Source organism: Schistocerca americana, chromosome 1 (genome assembly GCF_021461395.2).
Source record: "Schistocerca americana isolate TAMUIC-IGC-003095 chromosome 1, iqSchAmer2.1, whole genome shotgun sequence".
Classification (NCBI taxonomy): domain Eukaryota; kingdom Metazoa; phylum Arthropoda; class Insecta; order Orthoptera; family Acrididae; genus Schistocerca; species Schistocerca americana.
Genome location: NC_060119.1, coordinates 234993922 through 235021891, shown reverse-complemented (window position 1 = coordinate 235021891; position 27970 = coordinate 234993922). Strand labels below are relative to the sequence as shown.

The window sequence follows — 27970 nt, the reverse complement described above, 5'->3', positions numbered from 1 at the left end:
CAACCCTATGGCGCAATACTAGGAAGTCGCAGCCTAGTTTGTCACAGAACTTCCGAAGCCTCTGGTTCAGTCCTTCCACTCGAGTCAGAACCAAGGAGCCACGATCAGATCTGGGGAAAATGCTACAAATTATAAGCTTTGCTGAAACTTCGTGCACAAGGCTGGTCTTCTCAACCTTCTCTGCCAGTCATTGGAATAATTCAAGTATGACCTCACAGCCCAGACAACAGGTATGATTTGTTCCAACGTGTGCCACAGTCTTCAGTTGCTTGCACCCTGTTCCCTCAGTATGTAACATATAAACATTAAACTAAATAAGTGAAAACATAGGAATAAAGTAGGAATAAAGTAAATATGGTAGATGTGTTTGCATGGTACAGTGATATGGGAGGAGTCATTAATATTGGTTTTGGAGTAGAATTGAAACTTAGGCAGCTGTTTTGTATTCTGAGATGTTAACAAATGTCTTCCATAACAAACTTGAAATCCACAGATATAAAGGTTTATGTGCAATGAAATTAGATTCTTTTCCACGTCAAACAACAGTGCTACTGAGGGAACATATAGATAGTACTCATCCACAATCTGTTTTGTCAAACATAAAATCTATGCAATTTTTCTGTCAGATTACCTGAAATATCTTTATATTAGAGATGTGCCATGTGATTTCAGTCAACAACTAATTCAATCAAACCTTACATTGAAAAAGTCTTCCTTATGTACAGCAGGCAGCTGAGAAGAAAGCCTGTGAGGCATGAGGTAGTGGTCGAGAAACAGTCCTTCCCCTCTCTCCTTCCTGCACGGTGGCTGTCCACCATTTGTGGTATTAGCCATCCGAAAAATCTTACCTCAGCAGTAGACTACTCTCAGCTTTGCTGTGTTTCACTGTTAACCATATGTGGTAACCGATTTCCTTTATTTCTTATGCACAGCACCAGTGAGAAGGGAAGGGGTGGGGAATGGTAAGTGCTGCTTGTGGGATATATCCCCACACAACCCCTGCTCCCATCCCTTGCCTCATGACTCATATCCTTGAAACAGACCTAGCTGCAATACCTGTCCCATACATCCTCCAGCACCACCTACTCCAGTCCATTCACAAGCATAATCTATCCCTGTGAAACCAGTGATGTGATCTACACGCTAAGCTGCAACCACAGTGCTGCATCCTACGTGGGCACGACAACAACAAGCCAGCCGTCTATGTGGAGGTCCAACAATAAACTGTGGCCAAGTAACAGCTGGACCACTCAGTTGCTGAGCACGTTGTCCAACATGACATTCTTCATTTCAATGACTGCTTCACAGCCTGTGCCATCTGGATCCCTCCCTTCTGAATTGTGCAGGAGAGAAATTGCCCTACAGTATATCCTATGTTGCCGTAACCCTCCTGGCCTCAATCTCCTTTGTCAGTGTCCTTTACCTACCTATCCCCTTCTGTTCCCATTAAAGCATTACACAGCCCTCTATTCACTAATGCACCCATAGTCTTTTCACTTCTCTCCTTTTCCACTCCCCCCCCCCCCCCCCCCCTGCCTGCTCTCTGTTTAACCTCCCTACAGCAGCTGGCTGCCCTACTCTCTCCCCACTTCGCCACTGTATGCTCCCACAAGTAGCAGTTTACCATCCCCCGCCCCTACCCTGCTATCCCTTCCGCTCCCTGCTTCAGCCTCCTCCCCACCCCAACCACTTAATTTGTTTCTCCCATCGTGCGCTGCTGCTTGCAGTCTGGTCATGGCAGCCAGAGACTGTGGCCATGTGAGTCTGAGTTGCGTACGAGCCTGCGTGTGTGCGTGTGTGCGTTTTTGTCTGTTCTGATGCAGACCTGTTTGGTCGAAAGCTTTGTTTGACAGTCTTTCTGTTTTTTATGTCACTCAAACCTCCTCAAGACAGTCAGTTACCATGCCTATATAACTACATTCATGAAAATGTTTTTACAGTGATGTGCAGTTTACTATGTTTGAATGTATTTATGAATGCTGAGTTTCAAATTGTAAAAGGTACTACATTCATCAAGAGGTTACATAGAAGCATAAAGGAGACATTTTACTGCTGTTGAAATACGACAGTATGTAATATGTTAAAGAAAATTCTAGGTGAGATGCCTATTTACCGGAGCTATGCAATTATATCATGGAAACTTAGCATGTTTAATTTAGTCTGGTACAGAAGCGCTGATGTTATGTAGACAGTGCAACATGTTGATCACTTTGCAGCGTGTGAAGGATGGGATAACTAGGCTAAAGAAGGGAAGTGGTATTTTGTTAACATTAAATATAAAAGTAAAGGAGGACAGCGCATGAAAAAAAAGTGGGTATATAGTTTCTTAATGCCTTCTAGGTCCACACACCTCTATCCTTACGAGAAGGTTGATACAACTGCCAAGAGGGCATATTAAAGATAGATGCTCTACATGATGAGTAATAACTGTGAATAAAAACAATACAGGACAAACTGTACATAAAAGGTGTGGAAAAGCAGAAATGAAAGTGAAATAGAATCATGTAATTATAATAAGTTCACAAATTCAGCAGCAGACAAGAATTAGGATGACCGTATTCTTTCGAAGGAGGGTGAAGTTATTGCGGCATTGGCTCGAGTGGCTTTGGCAAGTGGGCTACCAGTTAATAAATTTCAGTGGCAGGTCCTGTAATACGGCTACTTCAGCATCCTGCACTCAGCAAGCTGTCCTGCAACAGGCCATGTTGTTCAGCACTACTTTTGAGGCATACATGGCAAGAAATAGTGCATTTCATCACAACAACCCCAATTGGAAAAGTATATCCGGGCCTCCATCCCAGCAGAAGATCACTTAATATGTTTGGTGAACGTTGAGCTTGTCCTGTCTTGATGTCAGACTGGGCTGCTCACATGACTACTGCTGGCACTATGCTGTGCCTCAACCTTAATCCTGACTTCAACTCTGGCCTCGGCACTGATACACCTTCTGCATCACTTGGCAGCCTCCAGACTCCACAATCAGCTACTAGATGCAGTCACACGCCTGCTAGTGTCATCTAGACTTATGCTTTTGGGTGCTGAACTGGGGTTACCCTTGTGGGCCGTTCAGTGAGCACCAGTGCCTAGCATTCCATGTCGGGAGTTCCGGGTTCGATCTGGGCCATGCCGAGCCCAGCTAGTCACTTCCAGGCTGTCGAGAACACTTGCTGCTGGCTGCCCCTCAAACATGGGGCTGTGATGATACCATGTATCTCAACAAGGTCACCCAGCAGGCTGCTGCCAGCACTGCAATCTACACATACTGTCACCTCATAGGTTTCCGGCCTTGGGCTTTGCCCGACTTAGCAGTAGAGAATAAGCTGCCAATAAAAGCTGTTTATCTTCTGAGAGGATTCTCTGGCTTCGCTGTTGCCATGACATGGTGTTACTCATTGCCTGAGGCCACCCATACTTGACATCCTGACAACCAACAGACATCCTGCTACTCTTGGGTGATTACATAAGGGACTGACCATTACAATATCGTCCGCCCCCGGTAGCTGAGTGGTCAGCGCGACAGAATGTCAATCCAAAGGGCTCGGATTCGATTCCCGGCTGGGTTGGAGATTTTCTCCACTGAGGGACTGGGTGTTGTGCTGTCCTAATCATCATCATTTCATCCCCATCGACACGCAAGTCGCCGAAGTGGCGTCAAATCGAAAGACTTGCACCAGGCGAATGGTCTACCCGACGGGAGGCCTTCGTCACAGGACATTATTATTATTATTATTATTATTATTATTATTATAACGAATCATTCCACCAACTCAACAAGTCCACCTTCTGTAGTAACCTTATCCTGTTTCCTACCTTACTACATATACTACAGTACCGCAACCTGTTTGAAAACCATACAGCCTACTCTCTCTCTTCTCTTCTCTCCCTCTCTCTAACTTCACTTCCTATCATATGATTGCTCGGTTTTGTGTAGGTCACCTTAAAGCTAAATCAGAGTTTACTCTCAGTCTCTAGGTGAAATAACCTCTTGGCATGTCATCTAAAAACACATTGTGCCAATGGCATTGATAAGTATGTTCCAATACCCTTCTATGGATGCATATATTGACCATCTTTTTTATTTTACTTAATATGGGTCTGCAGTCTTATACCTTGCATTTGAATTTTCTTGTCATTTCTCCTTTTTTATTCTACAGCGATATTTAAATTTCTCTTTGTTTATCAAATAAATTTACAACTGAATCTTGTTTTTCTCCTCCCATCAGTAATTTTTTCCCTTAAAGCTAACGTTAATTAGGACTGTATAATATTATAACAAAATCTCAAATTTCAGATAAATCGGCAACAAAGATCATCCCATTTAGTTCAAAACTGTCCACAAAATTTATTTGTATATTTCTCCCACCAGCTAAGCAGCAGTTGTGTACTAAACTTAAACAGTTTGTCCCAAATAGAATGTTCACAGACAACTGGTGAAAGAGCTGTATTAAGGGGAGCCGGAGGTGGTCAAATCCAAAAAATTACGTTGTTTCCCCCCCCCCCCCCCCCTACCAAAAATTGATTGGAACATTCCTCTTTAATGTAAACTTTGAATTATTGTTCTACTCGCCCTAGAAGTGGAGTTATTACCATTTTCCCCCACGCCTGCAGAGGAAATGGGCGGCCGCTGAATGCATCTAACACCCTCTCGTGACTTCCTGGCGAACTGCTTGGGATTTTCTCGGCCTGTTACGCATACAGCGCCTTATGTTACGCATACAGCGAGTGTGCAAGGGTTGGCTACATTGTTTTCTGTGACAAATGAAGCGCTAAGAGCACGGAACATCGTCTCTTTGCTGTTTACCGTTTCGAATTAGTTCAGTGTTGCGCCTGTTGTTGGTAGTATTATACTTCTTGTGTACAGCGTTGTTCTGGTTATGATGCCACGTTTTAGTAACCGTGTGTATAAGAAGAGGAAGAACGTGGGGAAAAGAAAATTAACACTAATACCAAGTTGCGATACTACAATTACTGAAACAGTGCGTTCTTCTGCTAAGCAACACATGGCCGGCCATAGCCCTGTGACAACTTCTAGCAAGAAGCTGACTGGTGGAAGTGACAGATTTCGTGAATATGTTTCTGACAGTGATGATATTAACGAAGTACTGAATATTGGATTATTATCTTCTGTGCTGAAAGCAAGTGTTCTGTGCAAAATGTGTTCAAGTGTAGGAGTGGAACTAGAAATAACAAAGCACTTTGGTTTAGCTTGTGAGATGAAGATAATCTGTGCATTTTGCAAGTATCAAGTGAGTTTCTACAATTCACATGCCAGTCTCTTTGGTGAAAATGGACGATCTAGAGTGTTTGATGTGAATGTTCGACTTGTGTATGGTCTTCGATCCATTGGAAAAGGGTCTGCTGCTGGTAAACTGTTTTGTGGTATTATGAACTTGCCATCGCCTCCAAGCAAATTTGGGTGCTACTGTGAACTGGTAGGATCCTCTGTTGAAGATGTGGCTTTGAAAACCATGAAGGAAGCAGTGGAGGAATCTGTAGAAATGAACGGTGGTTCTAGGGATTTGGTAGTGGCATTAGATGATTCCTGGCAAAAGAGGGGTCATAAATCCCTGAATGGGGTTGTAACTGCTACTTGTGGTGATAGTGCAAAACTGATAGATGTTGCAATATTATCAAAACATTGTAGGTGCAAAAATAAAATCAAAGGATAGCACAGTGGAACCTGTGAGGCAAATTTTAGTGGATCACGTGGAGAAATGGAAGTGGATGGAGTGAAACAAATTTTTGAACGTTCTGTTCCCAGATACAACGTTAGGTACAAATACTACCTTGGGGATGGTGACTCCAAAGGTTTCAAGACTATAGAGGAACTGAAACCATATGGAAATGAATTTGTAGTTGAAAAGTTGGAATGCATTGGGCATAAGCAAAAGCGTGTGGGTGCACGGCTTCGAAGGCTCAAACAAACTTTGGGTTCAAGTAAGCTCAGTGATGGAAAGACAATAGGAGGGAGAGGCAGGCTTACTGATGAGGTGATTGCACGTCTACAGAGATACTACGGGTATGCTATAAGGCAAAATACTAGTAATGTTAGTGACATGCGAAAAGCAGTGTGGGCACTGTTCCTTCATACTGCCTCTTCCAACGAATACCCTCAACACAGCCTGTGCCCAAAAGATTCCTGGTGCAAATATAATGCAAAAAAGGACTATGATCACAAACATGGTTTGCCAGCAGCTGTGATAAATGCAATAAAACCAATTTTTCATGACTTAGCACAGTCACAATTGTTACACAAATGTCTACACGGAAAGACGCAGAATCCTAATGAGAGCGTAAACAATTTGATTTGGAAAGTGATTCCTAAAAGGGTGTTTGTAAGCATAAAAACACTGCACTTTGGCATTTATGATGCAATAGCAACCTACAACCAAGGGAACAGTGTGAAGTGTGAAGTTCTGAATGCATTAGGATTTACAGCTGGGGTGAACACTGTACGAGCACTAAGAAATATTGACAGAGAAAGGATGAGAGGAGCAGAAAGAAGAGAAAGGCATATGAAGTATGATGGAACAACAGGCCAGAAAAGAAGACAGAAGAGGAATCTTTTGGAGGATGAAGAAGAAGACCCTGATAATCCATCCTATAGTGCAGGAATGTATTGAGAAACTTTGATAGCCATTTCCCGTAAATTAGAATTTTTCGAATATAAGGAACATTTTCTCAAAATCCACTCAAGCTAGAGAGATGAAATTTTTATACAGCACTCCTAGTGGTCAAACTTACATTGTAACACACCCATTTGGCAATATGTTCAGTAGTTTAATTTCAGTTTAATTATAAAGCAATTATTTGTAAAAAAATTTGGGTCATTAATAAAAAAAATAATTGGAAGGAAACTAGAAAAGATACTCCAAAATCCCTCGGTCATAACTACAATACTAAACCACTCTATATGTAAAAAAAAATTCAAATTTTTCTATTTGGTAGTTTATTCATAAATGTTCCTCAAACTTAGTGATTTTAACATGGGCAGCATAGGCACCTCCGGCTCCCCTTAAGAGATGACTCAGTTTTTTCCTGAACCTTTCATTCAATTAATTTAATTACCCACTTTCCTCTAATGTTGTTAAAGTGGAATATGGTATTTCTACTATATCTTTCTGTACACTTTCCTGAAATATTAAGTTTGACACCAAGTCACCAATACTTTTGTAAAAAATTCCATTAAAAAGCAACCCAGTTCTAACTCAACGTACAATGTTTCATTAAAAATTGTTCTTGAATAAGTACGGCTCTTCTTACTCAGTCTGGCTGCGTACCATGCAGGGTGCACTGTGATATTGCAACTCGGTGATGTAGTGAAGCCATTGAGCAACAGAATTGTCGTACGCTCATTGTGTTCAGTCACCACCAATTATTACTACAGTCCATTAATTTCCCATCATGCAGTCTTAAAAACCTTCTTCCTAAGTCGTTATACACCATGGCTATTAATTTATCATCAGAAAAACAATTCTTCTTAACTGTTCTTAACTAATATACAAAGAGCACTAGTATTTGTAGCTCATACACACCAAAGTGAGGAAAGTCACAGGATAGTAATAGGCACATGTACAGTGGGCAGCAGTAACACAGACACAAGGAATAAAAGGCAGTGCATTGGTGAAGCTGTTATTTGTGCTTAGATGATTAATGTGAAAAGTTTTCTGGCGTGATTATGGCTGCCAACGGGAATTAACAGACTCTGAATGTGGAATGGTAGACAGAGCTAGACGCATGGGACATTCCATTTCGGAAATCATTAAGGAATTGAATATTCTGAGATCAACAGTGTCAAGAGTGTGCCAAGAATACCAAATTTCAGACATTACCTCTTATAATGGGCAATGCAGTGGCCGTCACTTAATGACCAGTAACAGAGGCATTTGTGTTCAAGTTGTCAGTGTTAACAGACAAGCAAGACTGCGAGACATAACCCCAGAAATCAATGTGGGATTGCAGAACGTATCTGTTAGGACTGTGCAGTGAAATCTGGCGTTAACAGACTATCGTAGTATACGACCGACACTAGTGCCTTTGGAAAACTGTGGCCTAGTTTGATGAGCCCGATTTCAGTTGGTAAGCATATGGTAGGGTTCAAGTATGATGCAGACCTCATGAAACTCTGGATCCAAGCCGTCAACAAGGCACTGTGCAAGCTGGTGGTGACTCCACATTGATGTGGGCTTTGTTTACATTACATGGAACCGATCACTGATTGGATATAGTTCTGTTTGGCTACTTCGGCACCATTTGCAGCCCTTTATGAACTCCATGTTCCAAACAAAGATGGAATTTTTATGGATGACAATGTGCCATTACAAAGGGCCACAATTGCCCATGATTGGTCTGAAGAACATTCTCGATAATTCAAGCGAATGATTTGGCCACCCAGGTTGCTCAACAAAAATCTCACTGAATATTTATGGGACATAATCGAGAGGTTATTTGTGCACAAAATCCTGCACTAGCAACACTTTTATAATCATGGATAATCCTGCACTGGCAACACTTTTATAATCATGGATAGCTACAGAGGCAGCATGGCTCAATTTGTCTGCAGGGGACTTCCAATGACTTGTTGAGTCCATTTCCACATCAAGTTGCTGGACTACGTCAGGCAAAAGGAGGTCCGGAACAATATTAGGAGGTATCCCATGACTTCCTCAGTGTATTGCCCATAACGCAATGAAAATACATGATAAATTGCTACTCACCATATAGAGGAGACACTGAGTCACAAACAGGCACAACGAAAAGACTGCTATACAGTTTAGCTTCTTCTGAAGTACAAAACACACACACACACACACACACACACACACACACACACACACACACACACACACAGAGGACCAATGTGACCATAATATTGTTGATGTTGTCCAGAAACACATATACGATTGACTGGACATCAATCTTCTATCAACATCAACATCCAACATGAAGTCTCTACATAGAATGAACAAATCCGAATGTAACATTTCATTGGTCTGAATAAATGTCACTACTATCATCAAAATTACGTATTCTCTGAGGACTTGACACTTCTCCAAAGTAGGTCGGCGATATTATAAACTTCTATAGCCATGTTCGCTAAGGTACTTTCTCTTGTGAAGTTATTGTGATCACAATCCCATCTTGCAGCTACGTATCATTCACCATTTTCCACAAGCATATAAAATAGCAGATCCAGAGAATATTAGTGCTCTCCTCTACAATAACTTATTTTATGGTTTTCATCCGCAAGTAACAGTCATCAGTAAGAATATGTAATGGTACACTTCACTCCTTTGGAGTGGTATGTAATGTCACAATACATAGTGGAAACTGTAGGAGAAATTTAATGCTCTTTCTATGTGTATTCAACCAGCTCAAATCATATGACAAACACTACTAAATCTCAGTTAACAGTGTACTCACACTAGAGAACTACATCTACATACTTTTCTCACAAAAATGGTACAATTTATACTACTACTAATTGCTTTACAACAGAGTGTGAATTCTGTACAACACTTAGCAATTTCTCCCTCTCTAGCCATTTCTCACTCCCCCTCCCAATTATTTTTTTCTCCATAGGGTTTTGTGTAAATTACATGCTTAATGTGTTGGGCTACGTGATTAGTGACTTTCTTGCCTAATAATCAGTTCACTGCTGGTTCATAAGGCATGCTGCTCAATTCAGCTTAATCAATCCAGCTGTCTTTTTTTCAGGTTGTGCCAGATTGATATGAAAGAGGTTACGTCACAGTATGTCATAAGATGGGGTGTCATTCTACAAAAAACAACTACAAGGGGTGCTGAAAAAAGTAATTACCTGATACAAATCATACATAAACATCTGTCCCATTTTGTAGACTGGAATTGTAGCATAAATTGGACAGTTGAGGCCACATTTGCCAACAAGGTATGGCAGTGCTCCTAAATGTAGTGGATCTGGATATGAGAGAAGCACTGCATCAATCTGGTGAACATACCTGCAGAAAAATACAATAAAATGTAAACTGTCATTGAATTTTCTTAATCACAGTTATCTGTTGAAGACACCAATAACTAAAAAGAACAAAGACGGAAAAGGCTCAATTACTTACAGCTCATTTTTATTACTGTTATCTTTTAATAAAAGAGTAATAATAGTAAGTGCAAATACAATTGCAATAAACAGAATTTATAACGAAAATACATACGCAATAAGCAAACATAATCATTCTTTTTTGTTGCACATTATATATGCAGGAACCAAAAATAATAGAGAGCAATGATGCACAGAATGAGAATACCATCACTAATAGATCAAGAGAGCTCAGTCTGGACCCGGATGAAGGATTGTAAGCAATTTGCAACACGTAAATACTTTTGGAACTACAGAGCAAAACTACCAACTGATGAAGGAGCATAGCCCTCAAAATGAATACTGACTGAAAAATTAAAGTTTTGTGACTGGTTAGGAGTAGGGATGGACGAGGATATTGTATAGATTCGACGGTCAGTGGCGTACCACTGTGAGCAGGGTGCGACTGCTAGTGGGTAAGACATTCCTCATTTCAGCGCATGACAAGAATATCCAGCACCTGATGTGTGATGCTTATGACCAGACTTCACTAGGTGGTAATTGGAGGATGTATGGGACAGGTATTGCACCTACACTGTATGATCAAAAGTATCCGGACACCTGGCTTAAATTGACTTACAAGTTTGTGGCGCCCTTCATCAGTAGTGTTGGATTTCAATATGGTGTTGGCTCACCCTTAGCCTTGATGATAGTTTCCATTCTCACAGGCATACACTCAGTCAGGTGCTGGAAGGTTTCTTGGGGAACGGCAGCCCATTCTTCACAGAGTGCTGCACTGAGGAGAGGTATCAATGTCGGTCGGTGAGGCCTGGCATGAAGTCGGCATTCCAAAACATCCCAAAGGTGTTATATAGGATTCAGGTCAGGACTGTGTGCAGGCCAGTCCATTACAGGGATGTTATTGTCATGTAACCACTCCATTGAAAGATGCAATCACCATCCCCGAATTTCTCTTCAACAGTGGGGAGCGAGAAGGTGCTTAAAACATCAATGTAGGCCTGTACTGTAATAGTGCCACGCAAAACAACAAGGAGTGCAAGCCCCCTCCATGAAAAACATGATTACACCGTAATACCACTGCCTCCAAATTTTACTGTTGGCACTACACACGCTGGCAGATGTTCACTGGGCATTTGTCATACCCACACCCTTCCATCAGATCTCCACATTGTGTACCATGATTTGTCACTCCACACAACTTTTTTCCATTGTTCAATCGTCCAATGTTTACGCTCCTTACACCAAGCGAGGCGTCGTTTGACATTTACCGGCATGCTGTGTGGCTTATGAGTAGCCAGTCGGCCATGAAATCCAAGTTTTCTCTCCTCCCACCTGTCATAGTACTTGCAGTGGATCCTGATGCAGTTTGGAATTCTTGTGTGATGGTCTGGATAGATGTCTGCCTATTACATATTACGGCCCTCTTCAACTGGCGGCCTGCACGCTTTTGTGCTGTATGGGTCCCTTCACATTTCCAATTCAGTATCGCATCGGAAACAGTGGACCTAGGGATGTTTATCCATGTGGAAATCTCGTGTACAGATGTATGACACAAGTGACACCCAATCACCTGACCACGTTCGAAGTCCGTGAGATCCGTGGAGTGCCCTGTTCTGCTCTCTCACAATGTCTAATGACTACTGAGGCTGCTGATATGGAGTACCTGGCAGTAGGTGGCAGCACAATGCATCTAATATGAAAAACCTATGTTTATGGGGGTCGCCGAATACTTTTGATCACATAGTGTAAGTGACCATGGAATAGAAAACGCTACTGAATCCGCTCAACAGAGGAAAACTTGCTGGACGTGACAGGATACCAATACAATTACATATAGAGTATGCAAAAGAACTCATTCCTCTTCCAGCAGCAGCCTATTGGAGGTTGCTGGAGGAGTGAAGCATATCTAAATATTGGAAAAACATACTGATCATACCAGTTTTCAAGAAGGGTAGTCAGACAGAAGCCAAAAGTTATAGGCCCATATCTCTGACATTTGTCTGTTGAAGCATTTTAGATTAAAGATCACGTACAGTGTTCTGCAGCTCTTCCACTGCATGCTGCTGTTGACAATTTGTTCTCGTTGTTCATAACCAATCAGGTGATAGTACACTGTAGCCATTGAGAATCGCTGAATTTAATGACTTGTTTTAGCAGAAGGTACAAACTGATCACTTTTGTTTTTGACATGGAGAGCACGAGATTGACGATTACTGATCTGACCTTTACAGCTTGTAAGGTTGGTTTCTGGTTTTTGCACTTATTTCTTGTAGTGTACAGTGATCAGCCAGAACATTATGATCACCTATCTAATATTCAGTACATCCACTTTTGGCACGAATAACAGCGGCGATGTGTTGTGGCATGAAAGCAATGAGGCCTTGGTAAGTCACTGGAGGGAGTTTGCACCTAATTCCTGTAAATTATGAGGAGGGGGGTGGAGGGCGGCATGAGCTCTGACACCACATTCAACCACATTCCAGATGTGCTTGATTTGGTTCAGATGTGGACAGTTGGGAGGCCAGCACATCAACTGGAACTTGCTACTGTGTTCCTCGAATCACTCCATCACACTCCTGGCCTTGTGACATGGAGCATTATTTTGCTGAAAAACTCCACTGTCATCGGGAAACATCATTGTCACGAAGGGGCGTATATGACGTTTTGATTCTGACGTCACTTTGAATTCCCACTGAGTGGTGCTTCTGGCAGCTGCAATGACTGAGAGGGTGCCCTGGGATCACTCTCATCCATGCTGCTGGCAGTGTGCAGGCAGAACGTTCCAGAGTTGGACGACAAAAACTTCTCACTGTGACAAGAGTCGGCAAATGAAGAGTGGCTGCAGTCTTTGCCTTGATTATCCGTTGGACTGGTTGAGCCACACTATTGTTCAACCAAAGGTTCCAAGCCGTTGTTGGATCTAGTGGGCATGAAGAATTTTGTGAAGGGGCTCGCTGGAACTGTTGCATAACACCATTTGCTGAACTGTAGACTGTTAAACAGCCACATAAAAAATAAAAAAAAAATGTGATGTTGATCGAGATGGCCATTTGCAACTTTTAGTCTATGTGGATTTGTGTGGCTGTTACAGCCTGTAAAAGAGCATTTATTGCTCACACAACTGAGTGACTTGGTCGTACTGAAGTACATTACTGGTGCGCACAGTGGTTATTGTATTGAGTCCACGTGGTTTTGGGATGCACATGCTTGTCTTGACAAGAACCATATTCATTGCATTATGTTAAGTACTCCGTGTCCTGTTATTTATCTGATTATTGTTGAAAAAGATGATGTTCAGATTTTGGAAGGGGGGCTGTATATGAACAAGTATTCAAAGTAGTAATGAATTTGTTTCTTGTGTAAGGATTACCTGTGGTCATTTTAATATCATTTATTCTGAAATGCAGGACGGTGAACACAGTGGGTAAATTTAAATCTTTCTTGTTAACTGCTGGTGATATCTGTGCAATTTCTGTCTGCAATGTTAGTTGATTAGATTTGTTTTTTTAGTAAGGGTTATCTGTCGGTCCTTTTATGTTTATGTTATGCTGGTTCATTAGCTGCTGGCTTAATATTAAGCCAGCAGCTAATGAACCAGCATAACATAAACGTACTTGGAATCAATGAAAACAAGTTTCAGATTATGCAGTTGGTTATATATATATACTGCCTGTAAACCCCAGCACCACCACTCCATTTCTACATCACAGTGTGTGTGATCTGCAACCAGTGTAGGATACTCCTTGGCCGTCCTGGTGTCTTGCATGAACACCACTGGACCCGTGGATGCCCACATGAATGCTCCACCAGAGTATAATGGGGTCACTGCCGGCTGATCTCTGTCCCACAGTACAGGTATCAAAGAGCTGCTCCCTCGGAAGACAGCAGATTCACATCATCCCATCAGCATGATGAAGAAATGGCTCTGAGCACTATGGGACTCAACTGCTGAGGTCAGTAGTCCCCTAGAACTTAGAACTAGTTAAACCTAACTAACCTAAGGACATCACAAACATCCATGCCCGATGCAGGATTCGAACCTGCAACCATAGCGGTCTTGCGGTTCCAGGCTGCAGCGCCTTTAACCGCATGGCCACTTCGGCCGGCCATGATGAAGAAGGTATCAGGATTCATCATACCATGCAACACTCTGCCACTGCGCTAACATCCAATGCCAATGGTCACATGCACATTTCAGTTGTAGTTGCCCATGTCATGATGTTAAAAAACATTGGAACATCCATGGGTCTTCGGCTGCGGACACCCGTTATTAGGAGTTTTCGGTGCACTTTGTTCAGACACACTTGTACTCGCCCAACATTAACCCTTTCAGACCTGATTTTTTTCTGGAGGAAGGAAAATTATTCCTTATGCTCTAATGCTCTTAGGTGATTTTTTTTAGTGATTTTAGATGCAAGACTTATACACTTAAATGTACCTGTTATCAAAATGCAACTTGAACCCTTTGACTTCTTTTTATGGACTAAAATAATTAATTTTTAAATACTCACTGTTGTAATAAATAAACCGGATCATTCAATAATTACTGCACAAAATAAAAATAATAATATTCAGTTATGCAGTGGAATATAACTGACCAACCTCTCCTGTGTTTTCTGGCGGCCACAAGCTGCTGTGTACTGCTACGTTCACTTGTTGATATTTTTATAAGGACTGAACATTCACAAATGTGTACATGAGGTTTCCACTGACGAAAAATATTTCTGTTGCACCTAATACACAGCAGACTGTGATGTACATAATTGTAGCCAGAGGGTCTGAAAAGGTTAAAGCCTGATGTTAGTTCCACCACAGTTCACTGCCTGTCCTGTTTTACCAGTCTGCCCAGCCTACGACGTCCGAAACCTGTAATGCGGGGCAGCAACCCAATCCCAAGACGTCTGGATGTGGTTTCATTTGGGTTTTGTCACGCCGAAGACACTCACCATAGCACTCCTCATACGCCCAACAAGTCATGCAGTTTCAGAAATGCTTGTGCCGAGCCTCTGGCCCATCACAATCTGTCCTTGGTCAAACTCAGATAGATTGCCTGCCTTCCTCAATCTACACACAGACAGCACGCTCACTGATACTACACGCATGAAGCACTGTCTGAGTAGCAGTCATTCCTCGCCAGGCGATGCTGCTATTGCAGGTTTATACTGATAGTAGGTTAGTGGTCATATTGTTCTGGCTGATCAGTGTATGTTCCTCTGAATAAGAAAGGATTTTTTGGGATGTTGTTTCATATTCAAATGTTATAGTTTGCCTGTCAGTTGGCCAAATCATCAAATATGACTAGAAGAAAAGTTGGTGTGGTGATGGACTGATGTGTAGCATAGCCTGAGGTCTACGTTAGGATGAAATTTTACAGCTTTGTTAGAGTAAGCGAAGCCAATAGAAGTCAGTGTAAGAAAACTGGTTATTGAAAAGGGCTGATCTGGAGTGTAGCCTGAGGTCTATGTTAGGATAGTTGTGAGTTGGTATAGCCAACAAATGTGTCAGAAAATTGGTTGAGGCAATGGGCTGATCTGTAGCATAGTCAAATCATTGTTTCACAAATTTGGTGAGGTATTTTCAGAATATCCCATTTGCAAGGTGGTAGTTAGACAGGAATCCACTGAGTGAGGTGGTGCAGTGGTTAGCAAACTGGACTCGCATTCGGGAGGACAACGGTTCAATCCCGCATCCCGCCATCCAGATTTAGGTTTTCCGCAATTTCCCTAAATTCCTTGAAGCAAATGTCGGGATGGTTCTTTGAAAGGGCACGGCCGACTTCCTACCCTAATCCGATGAGACCGATTACCTCACTGCTTGGTCTCGTCCACTAAATCAACCCAACCCACAGGGATATAAGAATACAGAATATGGACTATTCTGTTTCATATGGCAGCATTCTGCATCAATTATTTCATTATAACCCCACATAATTTCATTCATTCGACATCATGATGACGCTTATCAAAAACACTATTTTCTCATTGGTTCTGCCACCTTGCATAAGCGGTGACTCATGATTCGTTAACTTTCCATCTTTCACTGCGCAATCAGCTACTAACTGCAACATAGAACTGAAAAGCCACAGTACACCGTCTAAGTAGGTACTTTTAACATATTTCAGAACAACTTAGGTGCATCCATTCTTAGTATGTTGGATGGCGGGCCAGCAGCTGATAAATACATAATAAATAGGAAAAAAAATGTTTATCTCAGATTTATTCTATCAGCTACTGGTTTAGGCAATAAGATACGTCATCATCAGGTCCTTCTATTCTAGATAGTGGCAGAATTTTTCAATGACAAAATGTATGTACATCGTATATGACAAATACCCAGTCTTCGCACAAGCTTACGTACGCCTGATTTTGGCACATCAGCAGCTGCATGTTTAACCATTGACGTGTGCCAAAGTAGTGCATAGGTAAGCTGGTGTGAAGAAGACTGGTTACTTTTCATATATGATATACATACATTTTGTCACTGAAAAATTCAGCCACTGTATACAATAGAGGGCCTGACGGTGGCACATAATATCGCCAAAGCTGGTAACATAAAATTAACTGGAGATGAACTTACAGCTTTCTTTATATTTATTATATACTTATTACATATTTTGTTTCAGACTCATGTATTTTGATATTTCTGAAGACTGAAAATCTACTCTGTATAAATTAACATGGACTCTGAAAACAATGGGCCTGTGAAAACCCATCTCGCTCTGTCCATCCATGAGACAAAGAAAGCACCCAGGTCGAAACCACATTCTGTGACTTCTGGAAGGCATTTGATGGAGTTCCTTATTGCCATTTATTGAACAAATAAATATGAGTACACAGAATATCAGACCAGTTGTATGACTGGAACTTCACATCCCCTTCTTGCACGCTCCTCCCCCCCCCCTTTCTCTCTCTCTCTCTCCCTCTCTCACACACACACACACACACACACACACACACACACACAGTGAGGCTTTCCACACCAGATTCTCATGTACACAAAAAGTACCAATGAGTATATGTACAGAGCAATTTAAAATGGAAGGAGCATACAAAACAAATCAAAGGTAGGCCTATGGCAGATTACAGACTCAGATTCACTGGTAGAAGAGTCAGGAAATGTAGCCACCCTGTAGAGGATGTGACCTACAAAATTCTCATTTGACCGAATACATATAGTTGTAGCTGTGGAAAGTCTTTGTTAATGCGGAAAAATACCACAGCACATATGCACACATTCAAACATTGTATGAATTAAAAACGAATGTAAATGATATGTTTGATAATATTACCTCTTCAGTTCTTTCATGAACTCTGGGTCAAATTTCTCGTCCCATCCACAATCCAACAGTATCCTAAAATCATCAACCTGGAGCATGTAACATGGAGGTGATTCATCCATTGCTCCAGAAATAGCATGTACCTTTATAATTGAAGTCATGGTGGTTTACATGTGCCCTGAAATAATTTTCTTTCATGAAAAAAAGAAACTACTACTTCAAAAAATCTACAGGTTAAGTTAATTTATTCTGTGGTATTACCAACACAACACAACACAACATCATCTTTTACTATCCCTTCACATCTACATTGTTAAGTTATTGATGCCCATTAATGATGGAAAATTTCACAATGTTAGAAGGCTGTACAACATATGAAACACATTGTGTATAGTCCATACTATTGCTATTCATACCATACTGGACACTGAGAACTGAACTCCCTCTACTCCAGGTGGACAATCGTATGTCACTGCTGATTTCAAGGAAACTCTGCAAAACATCTCCCATTTGTTACAGAATGTCACTTCTGTTATTCTGGTACAAACAATCAAGTTTGCAGAAATGCCTTAAATTAAGCCTTACATACAGACACTTCAGCACCATAACAAGCCTGTTCACCAGAACTATCAAGACACACCATACATGTAGGGCATTTTATTTGTGATTTGGTTTGTTGGAGTCACAGGTATAATATTAAATTCAATCTGTATGTTATTAAATGTAAGTTCTATGCTGACATATACTTTTCATTCAAATGATGAAACTCACGTCCGAAATAGTGACATAAAACATGTACAATTGTGCATAATGGCCATTACATCAAATTGAAACAAGTCATGATAGTTCAGAAAAAAACCTCCCACAGTCGTATCTATTAAGACTTTATATTAGCTTGCGAAATGCTGATATAATAGCACAGGAAGCCCATCAAAACAACAGACAATCATTTCCAAGGTGGTCCATTCAGTTGCTCCTGGAAATATCAAGCCAAATTATATCAGAGGCAGGATTAAATCAGAAAACTGCATCGAACATGGTGCCTAACAATACGGTCACTCTTATCTAAGTGTTGTCAACACAATCGGCGGGGCTTTCCTGCAAATAGCCTATGCTTGAACACCTACACAGCAAGTTATATTAAGAGTTGCCCAAATCGGCAGACTACAGCGTATGAAATGCTCCAAAAACACCAAAAGAATACACACTGAGTTGCACCATTAACTAACTGCAAACCTGATACGAAACAATCCTAATGACATGATCAAATGACGAAAGCATCTTACATGCAGTAGGCGAATGCACTGGCTAATAAGGGCAAAAAATTTTGTTTCAAGATAATTTTGCTGACTATTGGAACGAGTAACACAAGTCTTGAACAGCAAAGCACTTAATATTAACAATAAACTTCTGGTGTTACCACTTCTATCGAAAACATAACAGTACACAACAATGTACATAAGTACAGTGAATTGTTTCTTTGTAATCAAATGGGGAAGTAGGGCGTTCGCGACGAATAAAGTACACCGAAGTTTGTTGCTTCATAATAATTTACAATCTATGTAATCAATACCTTGTACAATAATTTCCAATATTTTAACCTAAACATGCATTTCAAACTTGGCTTGTTTTGGCAAAGCACTTCGCGTAAAATTATTTCACTTGTCACGTTGTTGCATAGTGAAACAGAGATGATATACTATGTTTACATACGACACATCTTCTAAAAGACGAAAATCGAATTTCGGATATAGTTTTCCGCTGTCGTGTTTACATGCCAAAGTCTGAAGCGGATTTACTAGCCTACTCAAGTATGGTGCGTAGTAAACAGCTGTTACAGTTTCTGATTTAGTCATCAAAATCGCTACTTTCCATTCAATAACACGGGGTGTATACAGGTTTAGTGTAATATTTCTTCTTATCCTCCACTCTACAGAAATCTACCCTGTCCATATTAGCCGAAAATTTGTGGAAAAAAGATGAAAACTGACAGCCCAAGCACGTTTCAACAGCAATTTCGTTTACATGGACGTGAAAATCGATTCCAGAAGTGTTAATATGACCATCCAGTCACAGTATTGGGAAATCGTTTTACAAAATCCGGTTTTGGGAGCCCCGGGCAAACAGGTAATAGAGTCGCCGAAGCCCCATATGAGACCGTAATGATTTACAATTTTCTTGTACTAAACCAAAAAAAGGACAACGTAAAATTACTGTAATAAAATGGCATATTACTTCCATTAGTTTATCAGTTACTAGAACCACTAAGATTAGTAAGTTGCAGTTGGATACTGGTCTAGTAAATAGTTCAATATGAAAAGCCATTCCCTTTCGAAATTTTAATGAAACACATGACCACTAAAATCACTTGAGACGAGTAGTGAGTATGCCTAGATGATATGTGGCAGCCAAGTAAAGTTCACCGTATATGTCATACACGAAATTCTCAGAAGCACTTGAATTTTATAAACAGAGTCGTTTAGCGTACGTAGCTGTATGAATGAAACGAAGACAATTCCTAAACCGCAAATTTGGAAGGCAATATGAGTACGCTGTTAAATACATCACTCGAGACAAGTGTGTGTTCATACTGGTTTCCGTAATTTTGCAGAAAGTTTAAACTTACTAGTCATCATGCGCAGAAATGTGTATTCGTGTAATATGATTCATTTATGAATTATCTACTCCCGACAGCCTCCTGTACTCACCAGGAAAAACCAACTGTTTTCTTTTTTCAGGTTTCTAAATTGCCATTTTTGACTTGAATATGCTTATAAAATATTGAAGATAAAATCGGTGATTGTAATTTATGAGAGAAAAACTTTGTTCCAAAGATTCTACTGTAAGCTATTTGTTTAGGTCATTTCATTGCTTATTGTCGCAGAAATTACAACTACAGTTACCATGATATAAATTTTCCAGTTTCTTTTTTAGAAGGTAAACGATTTAAACAGTTTTTGTGTCTCTGCTGCTTTGTACTTTATATTTCACGCTTCTCTTTTATTGGTTAATAAGTAATTTCTCGTTTACAGGCATAACTGTTAGAGTCATGGCGCAAGGTGACCAATCAGCCTTGCAGCTATACTTGTTGGAGCTGTTGGTAGAAAAACTCAAAGTTTCTAGCCGAAAAAGTTATTGTTCCTGTTCGAATGATGACGAACTAAGCGTGCGCTTCCAGCTGTCCAACCTTCCATACCTAGAGATTCCATATTCTAGTTTCATAAAGCGGAAGTGTTTGCCAAAATGTATACATGGCAAGTACAATATATTTGCTCGTCTATCTTTTGCTATGAGACATGTTGATTAATTATATGGTGCTTACATTTATGACTAAACAACTGCTGGTTTTCAGTGTTACATCGTCTTGTGTTATCCTGCAATATTTTGTAACACATCTTTCATTCTTCATTTACTAAACGGTGCACTACACTACTCTGTACTTTGTTTCCGTTTTACAAATTCATTCAAGTCTATTTACCAGTATTTAAAAAACTTACTTCATTTCTGGTATAAATTCATAAATCAAAAACGGGCATTACAATTTACTTTTTCCTATGTCAGTGAGACAAATGCTATTGATATTTTTTCATACTTCTACTTAATACGCAATTAATGATTTTTCTGTATTAAATTTTCACTCCAGTAGAGAATTATGTGCTCGATGTGTTCTGTTCACAGTATTCTCCAAATTCATATTTAGTCGCTTCGTTTTCTGTATGGGTTGAAGGAAATAATTCAGAATAGATTTTCTTTCAAATACTGAAGTTTCATTTGAAACGTTATTGGTATTTAATTACGTTCTACTGGAATTTTGGAGTGGGAATAACCAATACTTATATTAAATGTAACATTTGGCAGGATCCACGGTTGTATATTGCAGAAGTTTTCAATAGGAGCATACATCTGTTGCGTTTTGAGTAAGATCAATAGAACAGTAATGTCTTAATTGTGTGATTAGTTCTTTGAAGTCCAAATGATACGATGTGCCGGGTATCCTGAAGCACGAGATAAAAACCATTGGCGTTGACCAATGACACCATAGGTTGCTCATACATATTAATGTCTTTACTTTCCAACCATAGATAATAAATCGGTTGTCTGCTGAGGATAAGCGCCATCATCACGCATTTAAAAAATTAAATGTGGTTTTAAAAGAGAGCATTAGACACTGCATAAAATTTTTTTCTTCTGCATTGATTTAAATAATTGGTTGTCTGCAATTCATTTGGTATTTAATTTCATTCTTAGTGAGTTTGAGACAATTTGGACTAATAGTTTTATTTTAGGAGAATTTTTAGTTTTTCATTTTCGTTTGTAGATGTCGTTTGTAGGTATTCCAATGAATCTGTATGATTTAAAGGAGGCTATGGGCGTAGACATGTTGGCCACGATTCGATTTTTACAAATGTGTGGTCATGTTGTCGATTATGTTCGATGTCGTGAGTGCAGCGAACATATGCTCCTGAAGAGTGTGTCTGTTTGCAGTACTCACAACTAATTCGTATGGCGCTGCAGTAAAGATCTGTTGTGGCAGACCATTAGACGAAGGATATCATAAAAATTACATACTGTTGGTGTCTCAGGTATCCTGTGTGGCTGTGTGTGCATGATTGTCATGTGAGTGAGCGTACAGTTGTAGATTGGTAGTCTTTATGTAGGGAATTTTGTGGGGAATACAAAAACTATATGGGGCCATTGAGGACAGGACAGGGGGTATTATAGTCGAAATCGACGAGTTGCATTTTGGCGAAAGGAAGAACAACGGGGTGGGGGGGGGGGGGGGGGGGGATCCTCTAGCCGTAGTTTCAGGTCAAGAATGTAACGATGTAGTTTTTAAAGTAGTCCCCAATCGAACAAAGGAAGTTTTGGTCACATATTGCAGAGGGTTCAATAGTGATTTCAGATAATTTTTCATATAGGGATTTGGGGAATAGGGGTTATCAGCATCTTGTTGTTAATCACAATATTGAATTCAGATGTTTGTCCCCTGGGCTTGTACAAATAGCTTAGAAGGTTATTGGTCAGCTATAAAATCTGTTGTAGGGAGGGGGAAACGACGGATTTCGACACTACAGAATCACTTAGATGAATATTCATGGAGGCATAGTGTGCCCAACACGTATTTCCCGTTTAAGTGTTTTCTTAAACGTGTTGGGACAATATAGCATCCAAAATTTGTTAGTTAATTTCAGGTTGTGATGGGGTTTGGGGGGGGGGATGAATGTGTGTGTGTGTGTGTGTGTGTGATTTTTGTTGATGTCTTTCTAGGCGAACTTTGGTTTTTTTGCGGAGGAGTTTCCATGTGATAAGTTCAGGTTTTTATTTCTTTGTTTTACTGCATTTGTCTATTTTGACGTATTTCATTATTGTATTACACCATTACGTATGTTTTCGTCAACTGCAGTACGTTGTACAAATTTTGCAGCTGTTGCTCTTCTTCCCTTTCCCAGAACGATATTTTCGAGTCTAAACTAGCACTACTAAAGGCGAAAAGAGAGACACACGTAAAATTTGTATCCCATACTTCAGTTGACGTATAAAGATCAACTGAAGTACGGGACACTGATACTACCTAGACGAAAAGAGCGATATATGTTACGTTGATGTGATTTAGCTATATAGGTCAACCGAAGAGCAGGATACAAATGTAATGTAGAACACTATCTTTCGTCTTCTGTAGGACTTGTATCCTATTCTTCAGTTGACATGTGTATGTCAATTAAAGTACAGAATACCTATGTTATCAATGTCTTTATTTCCTATTTGCTAGTACTACTATTCTATTCTTCAGTTGATACATATATCTCAGCTGAAGAATGGGATACAAATTTCACTGCTGTTCGTTTTCTTGTCGTCGCTAGCAAGACTTTAACTTTCAGTCGATACTATTAGCGTTTAAGGCAAAAAAAAAAAAAAAAAAAAAAAAAAAAAACTTGTACCTCATACTGAAATAAGGGATACAAATTTTGTGTGTGTCGTCTTTTTGTGTCTTGGTGTAATTCAAGTGAGGTAAAGGTTGCCAATGTAGCGTACATCTGTTTCCTCGTTTTCGTTAGCAGTATATATGTAGGTCAACTAAAGTACGGGATATAAATATTATGTACGTAGATCTTTCCGCCATCGGTAGTACTACTATCTACGTGAGAACAGGCTATTAGTGGTGGTGGAGACGACTGAAACAACACACGTATCCCGTACTTCAGTCCACCTATACAGGGTGGTCCATTGATTGTGACCGCACCAAATATCTCACGAAATAAGCGTCAAACGAAAAAACTACAAAGAACGAAACTTGTCTAGCTTGAAGGGGGAAACCAGATGCCGCTATGGTTGGCCCGCTAGATGGTGCTGCCATAGGTCAAACGGATATCAACTGCGTTTTTTTTTTAAAATAGGAACTCCCATTTTTATTACATATTCGTGTAGTACATTAAGAAATATGAATGTTTTTGTTGGACCACTTTTTTCGCTTTGCGATAGATAGCGCTGTAATAGTCACAAACACATGGCTCACAATTTTGGAAGAACTGTTGGTAACAGGTAGGTTTTTTAAATTCAAATACAGAACGTAGGTACAGCGCCATCTATCACAAAACGAAAAAAGTGGTCCTACTAAAACATTCATATTTCTCTACGTACTACACTGATATGTAATAAAAAATTGGGGTTCCTATTTAAAAAAAACGCAGTTGATATCTGTTTGACCTATGGCAGCGCCATCTAGCAGGCCAACCATAGCGCCATCTGGTTACCCCTTTCAAGCTAGATGAGTTTCGTTGTTTGTAGTTTTTTCGTTTGATGCTTATTTCGTGAGATATTTGCCCTGGTCACCATCAATGGACCACCCTATTTAGTTCAACGGAACAACAGCATACTAATGCTAACGAAAATGAAGAAATCGATGTAGGTTAAATTTGTATACTGTACTACGGTTAACCTATACAGCTCAACTGAGGTTCGAGATACAACTCATCTGACATGAGGTAGCGGTAGCTAATTCTTCCAGTTTTTTCTCTTTATTTTCCACAGAAGTACTAGGATACAAACAAGCAATATCCTTAACATTAAGGTCGAAATACTACTGGCATTGATATATGTCTACCATATTTTTGTCTCTCCTTTATTCCTTTGTTTCTGAACACTCCTCTCAACTGTTACATATGTGTAATAAACGATCTCTGGCAGATTTTGACGTCATTGGCCAAAGCCGACAAGTTGTATCCCAGTCTTCAGTAGACCTGCCTGAGGTGTACACCATAGAGCAGAAGTAGCTCTGGAATGAGTATTCAGATGTGCAAAACACATTTTGTGTTGTAGACATAAATACTCACCCTAGTCACATGATGTCAGAATGGCGTAGGTTTGTCTGTACAGCGCCTTGTACGTTTAGAATGTCATTACATTGTCATCACAAACAGATTCTCTTAGTAGGTGCTGCAGATTTGGCTGGGATACTTCATAAATATCATAACAATCTACATTTGGTACCTGAAATAAACTGGACTCTTTCATTAAAGATAAGAATGAAGAGGCATTTTCAAATGTTTGTGACAAGTATCACAGTCCAGATGCACTCATTTTTTTATTTTTGGGAAAATCACCAGTGTCTTTGGGTTTTATATGGAACTGCATCGTATTACTGAGTCTACTGTGATAAATTTTTGCTGTGATAGCATTGCAAAACGGCTTACTAGCAATCCAGTGCCTTTGAAAGTGACCAAAAAACTAGTTAATTTGCCACACATTGCCGATTATACGACCTGCTTCTTCACCATGTCTTCTCCAGTTTTCGTATATTTATTTTCTTCTTTCCTGTAGGACTAAGTATAACTGAAGGAAAAAAAAATCTGGTCGCTGGTTCAGTGTACTTTAAAACCAAATGCATCCCAAATATTTAAAAAATATATATGACACATTTCACTCTACTCTCAGTACTCCACCCACTACAAACTGAAGATTACTTGAACTTGCAATACATTTTTCTCCATAACATTTATTTTAGCTCCTTGGTCTCACCTGTTGAGCTGTAGACTATGTAACAGCACGAAGGGAGGTGGACATTTACTCACATGATTGAATCTGGTGGGATCTTATGTACTAACATTTGATAATGCTAATCAGATGGTGAAGACAATAACTTGAAGGTAATTCCAAAAGTGCAACTGAATTTATACATTGATTACGGTGTGTGTGTGTGTGTGTGTGTGTGTGTGTGTGTGTGTGTATCTGACTTTTGTTCCTCATTATTATGGTTCACATTCAGTCTGTTGATTTCGTATTGACTTAATTGCAAAACAAAGTATACAGCTGAGAGGTGAGGATGACAATGTTGTGATAAAAATAAATAAAGGAAGTGTTCTGTACCTGCCCTGTGCAGAAAATGTATTTAAGATAAATGCTCAAATTTCACTCCATACAGAATGTAATATTTTCTGGCTTTCACATGCATTATTTCACATTGCTATTAGAATACAGTATATTTAACTTCCTGTTTACCTTTAGTTCCCTTCGTACCAGCAACAAGTACAGTAATTCTCCATTGCTGTTATGAATAAACAAATGGTGAGAACACAGCAAATAATGTAATATTAGATGTTTCGAAATCAGATGCAAGCACAAACAAACAGCTTCATCCCGACATCACATGACATTCACTGTTTAATGTTAACAACTTGCATAGAGTGCTATACTCACTCCAGAGATATTTTTGCTCTTTGGTGTACATCAAGTGATCTCACATGAGCTCACTGTGTGCACCCCTGCGCCACAAGCGTAAATATTTGGAACAGCACACTGGTTCTTGTCGCCCAATTGCACAATACTCGCAAAATATTCAGGGCGTGAATCTGCTGCTGTACACTAGACAACAACAATGCACAAAACTCAAGGGGGACGTCTAATTCCTTGTACTGTCATTCAATTGCATTAAAGGCTACCAAGAGCACATGACTCCTATTTGTTAAGTAACTGTGGTTTTTTGTGTAGCTTTCATGGAAATATGTTATTACTCTTCTGAATTCTTCACTCAACTCTTCATTTTATGGGACTTGGTTGCACTAACGTATGTTAATCTAAATTTACGCTTATACAGCTTTTTGCACCTGGACAACGAGTTATTTTACCTAGTGCCCTAGCAACGTCTGTAACCTTTACAATGAGGACAGAAAGACGACAACGACGAAGAGCCAGATGTTTTTGGTCTCAATCCTGGCTGGAAAGAAGAGATGAAGGCAGTCGCATATATTCTCTATTAATGAAGGAACTGAGTTCCGAAGATCCACAGGCATTTCGGAACCTCTTGAGAATGGACATTGTTTTTTTTTTTTTTTGGCAAGTTGTTGTTAACGGTACAGGAAGGAATTCGCTAGTGTGATACAGTAATGTAGGAGGCTATTTCACGTAGTCAGAAGCAAGAATTAAGCTATTTGTTTATTCATTTTTCTATCAGGCTCTGTCACTGACTATAGCCAGTTTCTCCTTCCTGGTATGCTTAATTAAAGCAAATACAAATCGAAAAATCACATATGTAAAGTTACAATTCATGTGTATTTACTTGGAAACAAAAGACTACCATCGCATGTTCTTATGATACAGCAGTTCACAAAGATCACATAAACACCTTTCCTCATTATATTCTTGGATTGATGCAAACAGTTGTTTGGTTCATTCTATTTCTAGAATACAAAGCAGTGAGGACAAATAGCTTGCACGAAAGAAAGACTGTTGGCAAAAAATTATTTTATTTAATTACGGCATTTATGAAAATGTAGTCACTGTAAGGCACACAAAATCTCAAATCTAAAAGCAGAAGTTAGATTTTGGCCACATGTCAACAATAACATTAACCATAAACAATAACAAGCAGAAAACACACACTGAGTATCCCTTCCTGCACATGCACATGTTATTGCCATCTAGCGCACATATATGGATTCACAGGCCATTATTATAACTGCATACAGATAATATGTCTTCTAATTCTCTTAGTCCCACCTGCCAGCTAGCAGTTGACAGACTTGTTTAATTTTCTGTGGAATGCTGCGTAATACCCCTTATGGGGGGATGTGACTGATTTTGGTCCAAAAAAATTCGATTTTTCAAAACCATTATTTTCTGGATCTACACAATTGAATCTATGTTTTGTGTGAATTTTATCGTAATAGCAGATTTACAAATGCCTTTAAATTGTTAAACTGATTAACTCTGCGCTGGTGGCCACTCCTACCTTTTCCGACATTTGGGAAACTGCTTGCTTCAGCAGAATTTTTGTCAGTCTGAGGGCTATTTTCTTTCGATATCTTTGGCTGACATCTATATCTTCACCTGAAAACTTCCTTGCATGTGGTTTATTTACCTTTTGACAATACTAACACATATTAATTTTTAACCTTAAAAAAAAACGGACACTGGACACTCATACCTGTTTGTTGTTGTGGTCTTCAGTCCTGAGACTGGTTTGATGCAGCTCTCCATGCTACTCTATCCTGTGCAAGCTTTTTCATCTCCCAGTACCTACTGCAACCTACATCCTTCTGAATCTGCTTAGTGTATTTATCTCTTGGTCTCCCTCTACGATTTTTACCCTCCACGCTGCCCTCCAATACTAAATTGGTGATCCC

The 27970-nt window shown here is 39.8% G+C and overlaps 1 protein-coding gene across 1 annotated transcript in view; it reads right to left on the bottom strand.

The window, feature by feature from the left end:
* The window catches only part of LOC124621755 (probable cleavage and polyadenylation specificity factor subunit 2), a 185372-nt gene extending 166292 nt beyond the window's left edge, over positions 1–19080 (bottom strand). The window contains exons 1-3 of the mRNA XM_047147168.1: positions 18925–19080; positions 17364–17529; positions 9821–9980 (exon numbers count right to left, since the gene is read on the bottom strand). Coding sequence (XP_047003124.1) covers positions 9821–9980; positions 17364–17512 — 309 coding nt within the window. The 5' untranslated portion in view covers positions 17513–17529; positions 18925–19080. The remainder of the gene's footprint in view (positions 1–9820; positions 9981–17363; positions 17530–18924) is intronic.
* Between the last annotated feature and the right edge of the window lie 8890 nt (positions 19081–27970).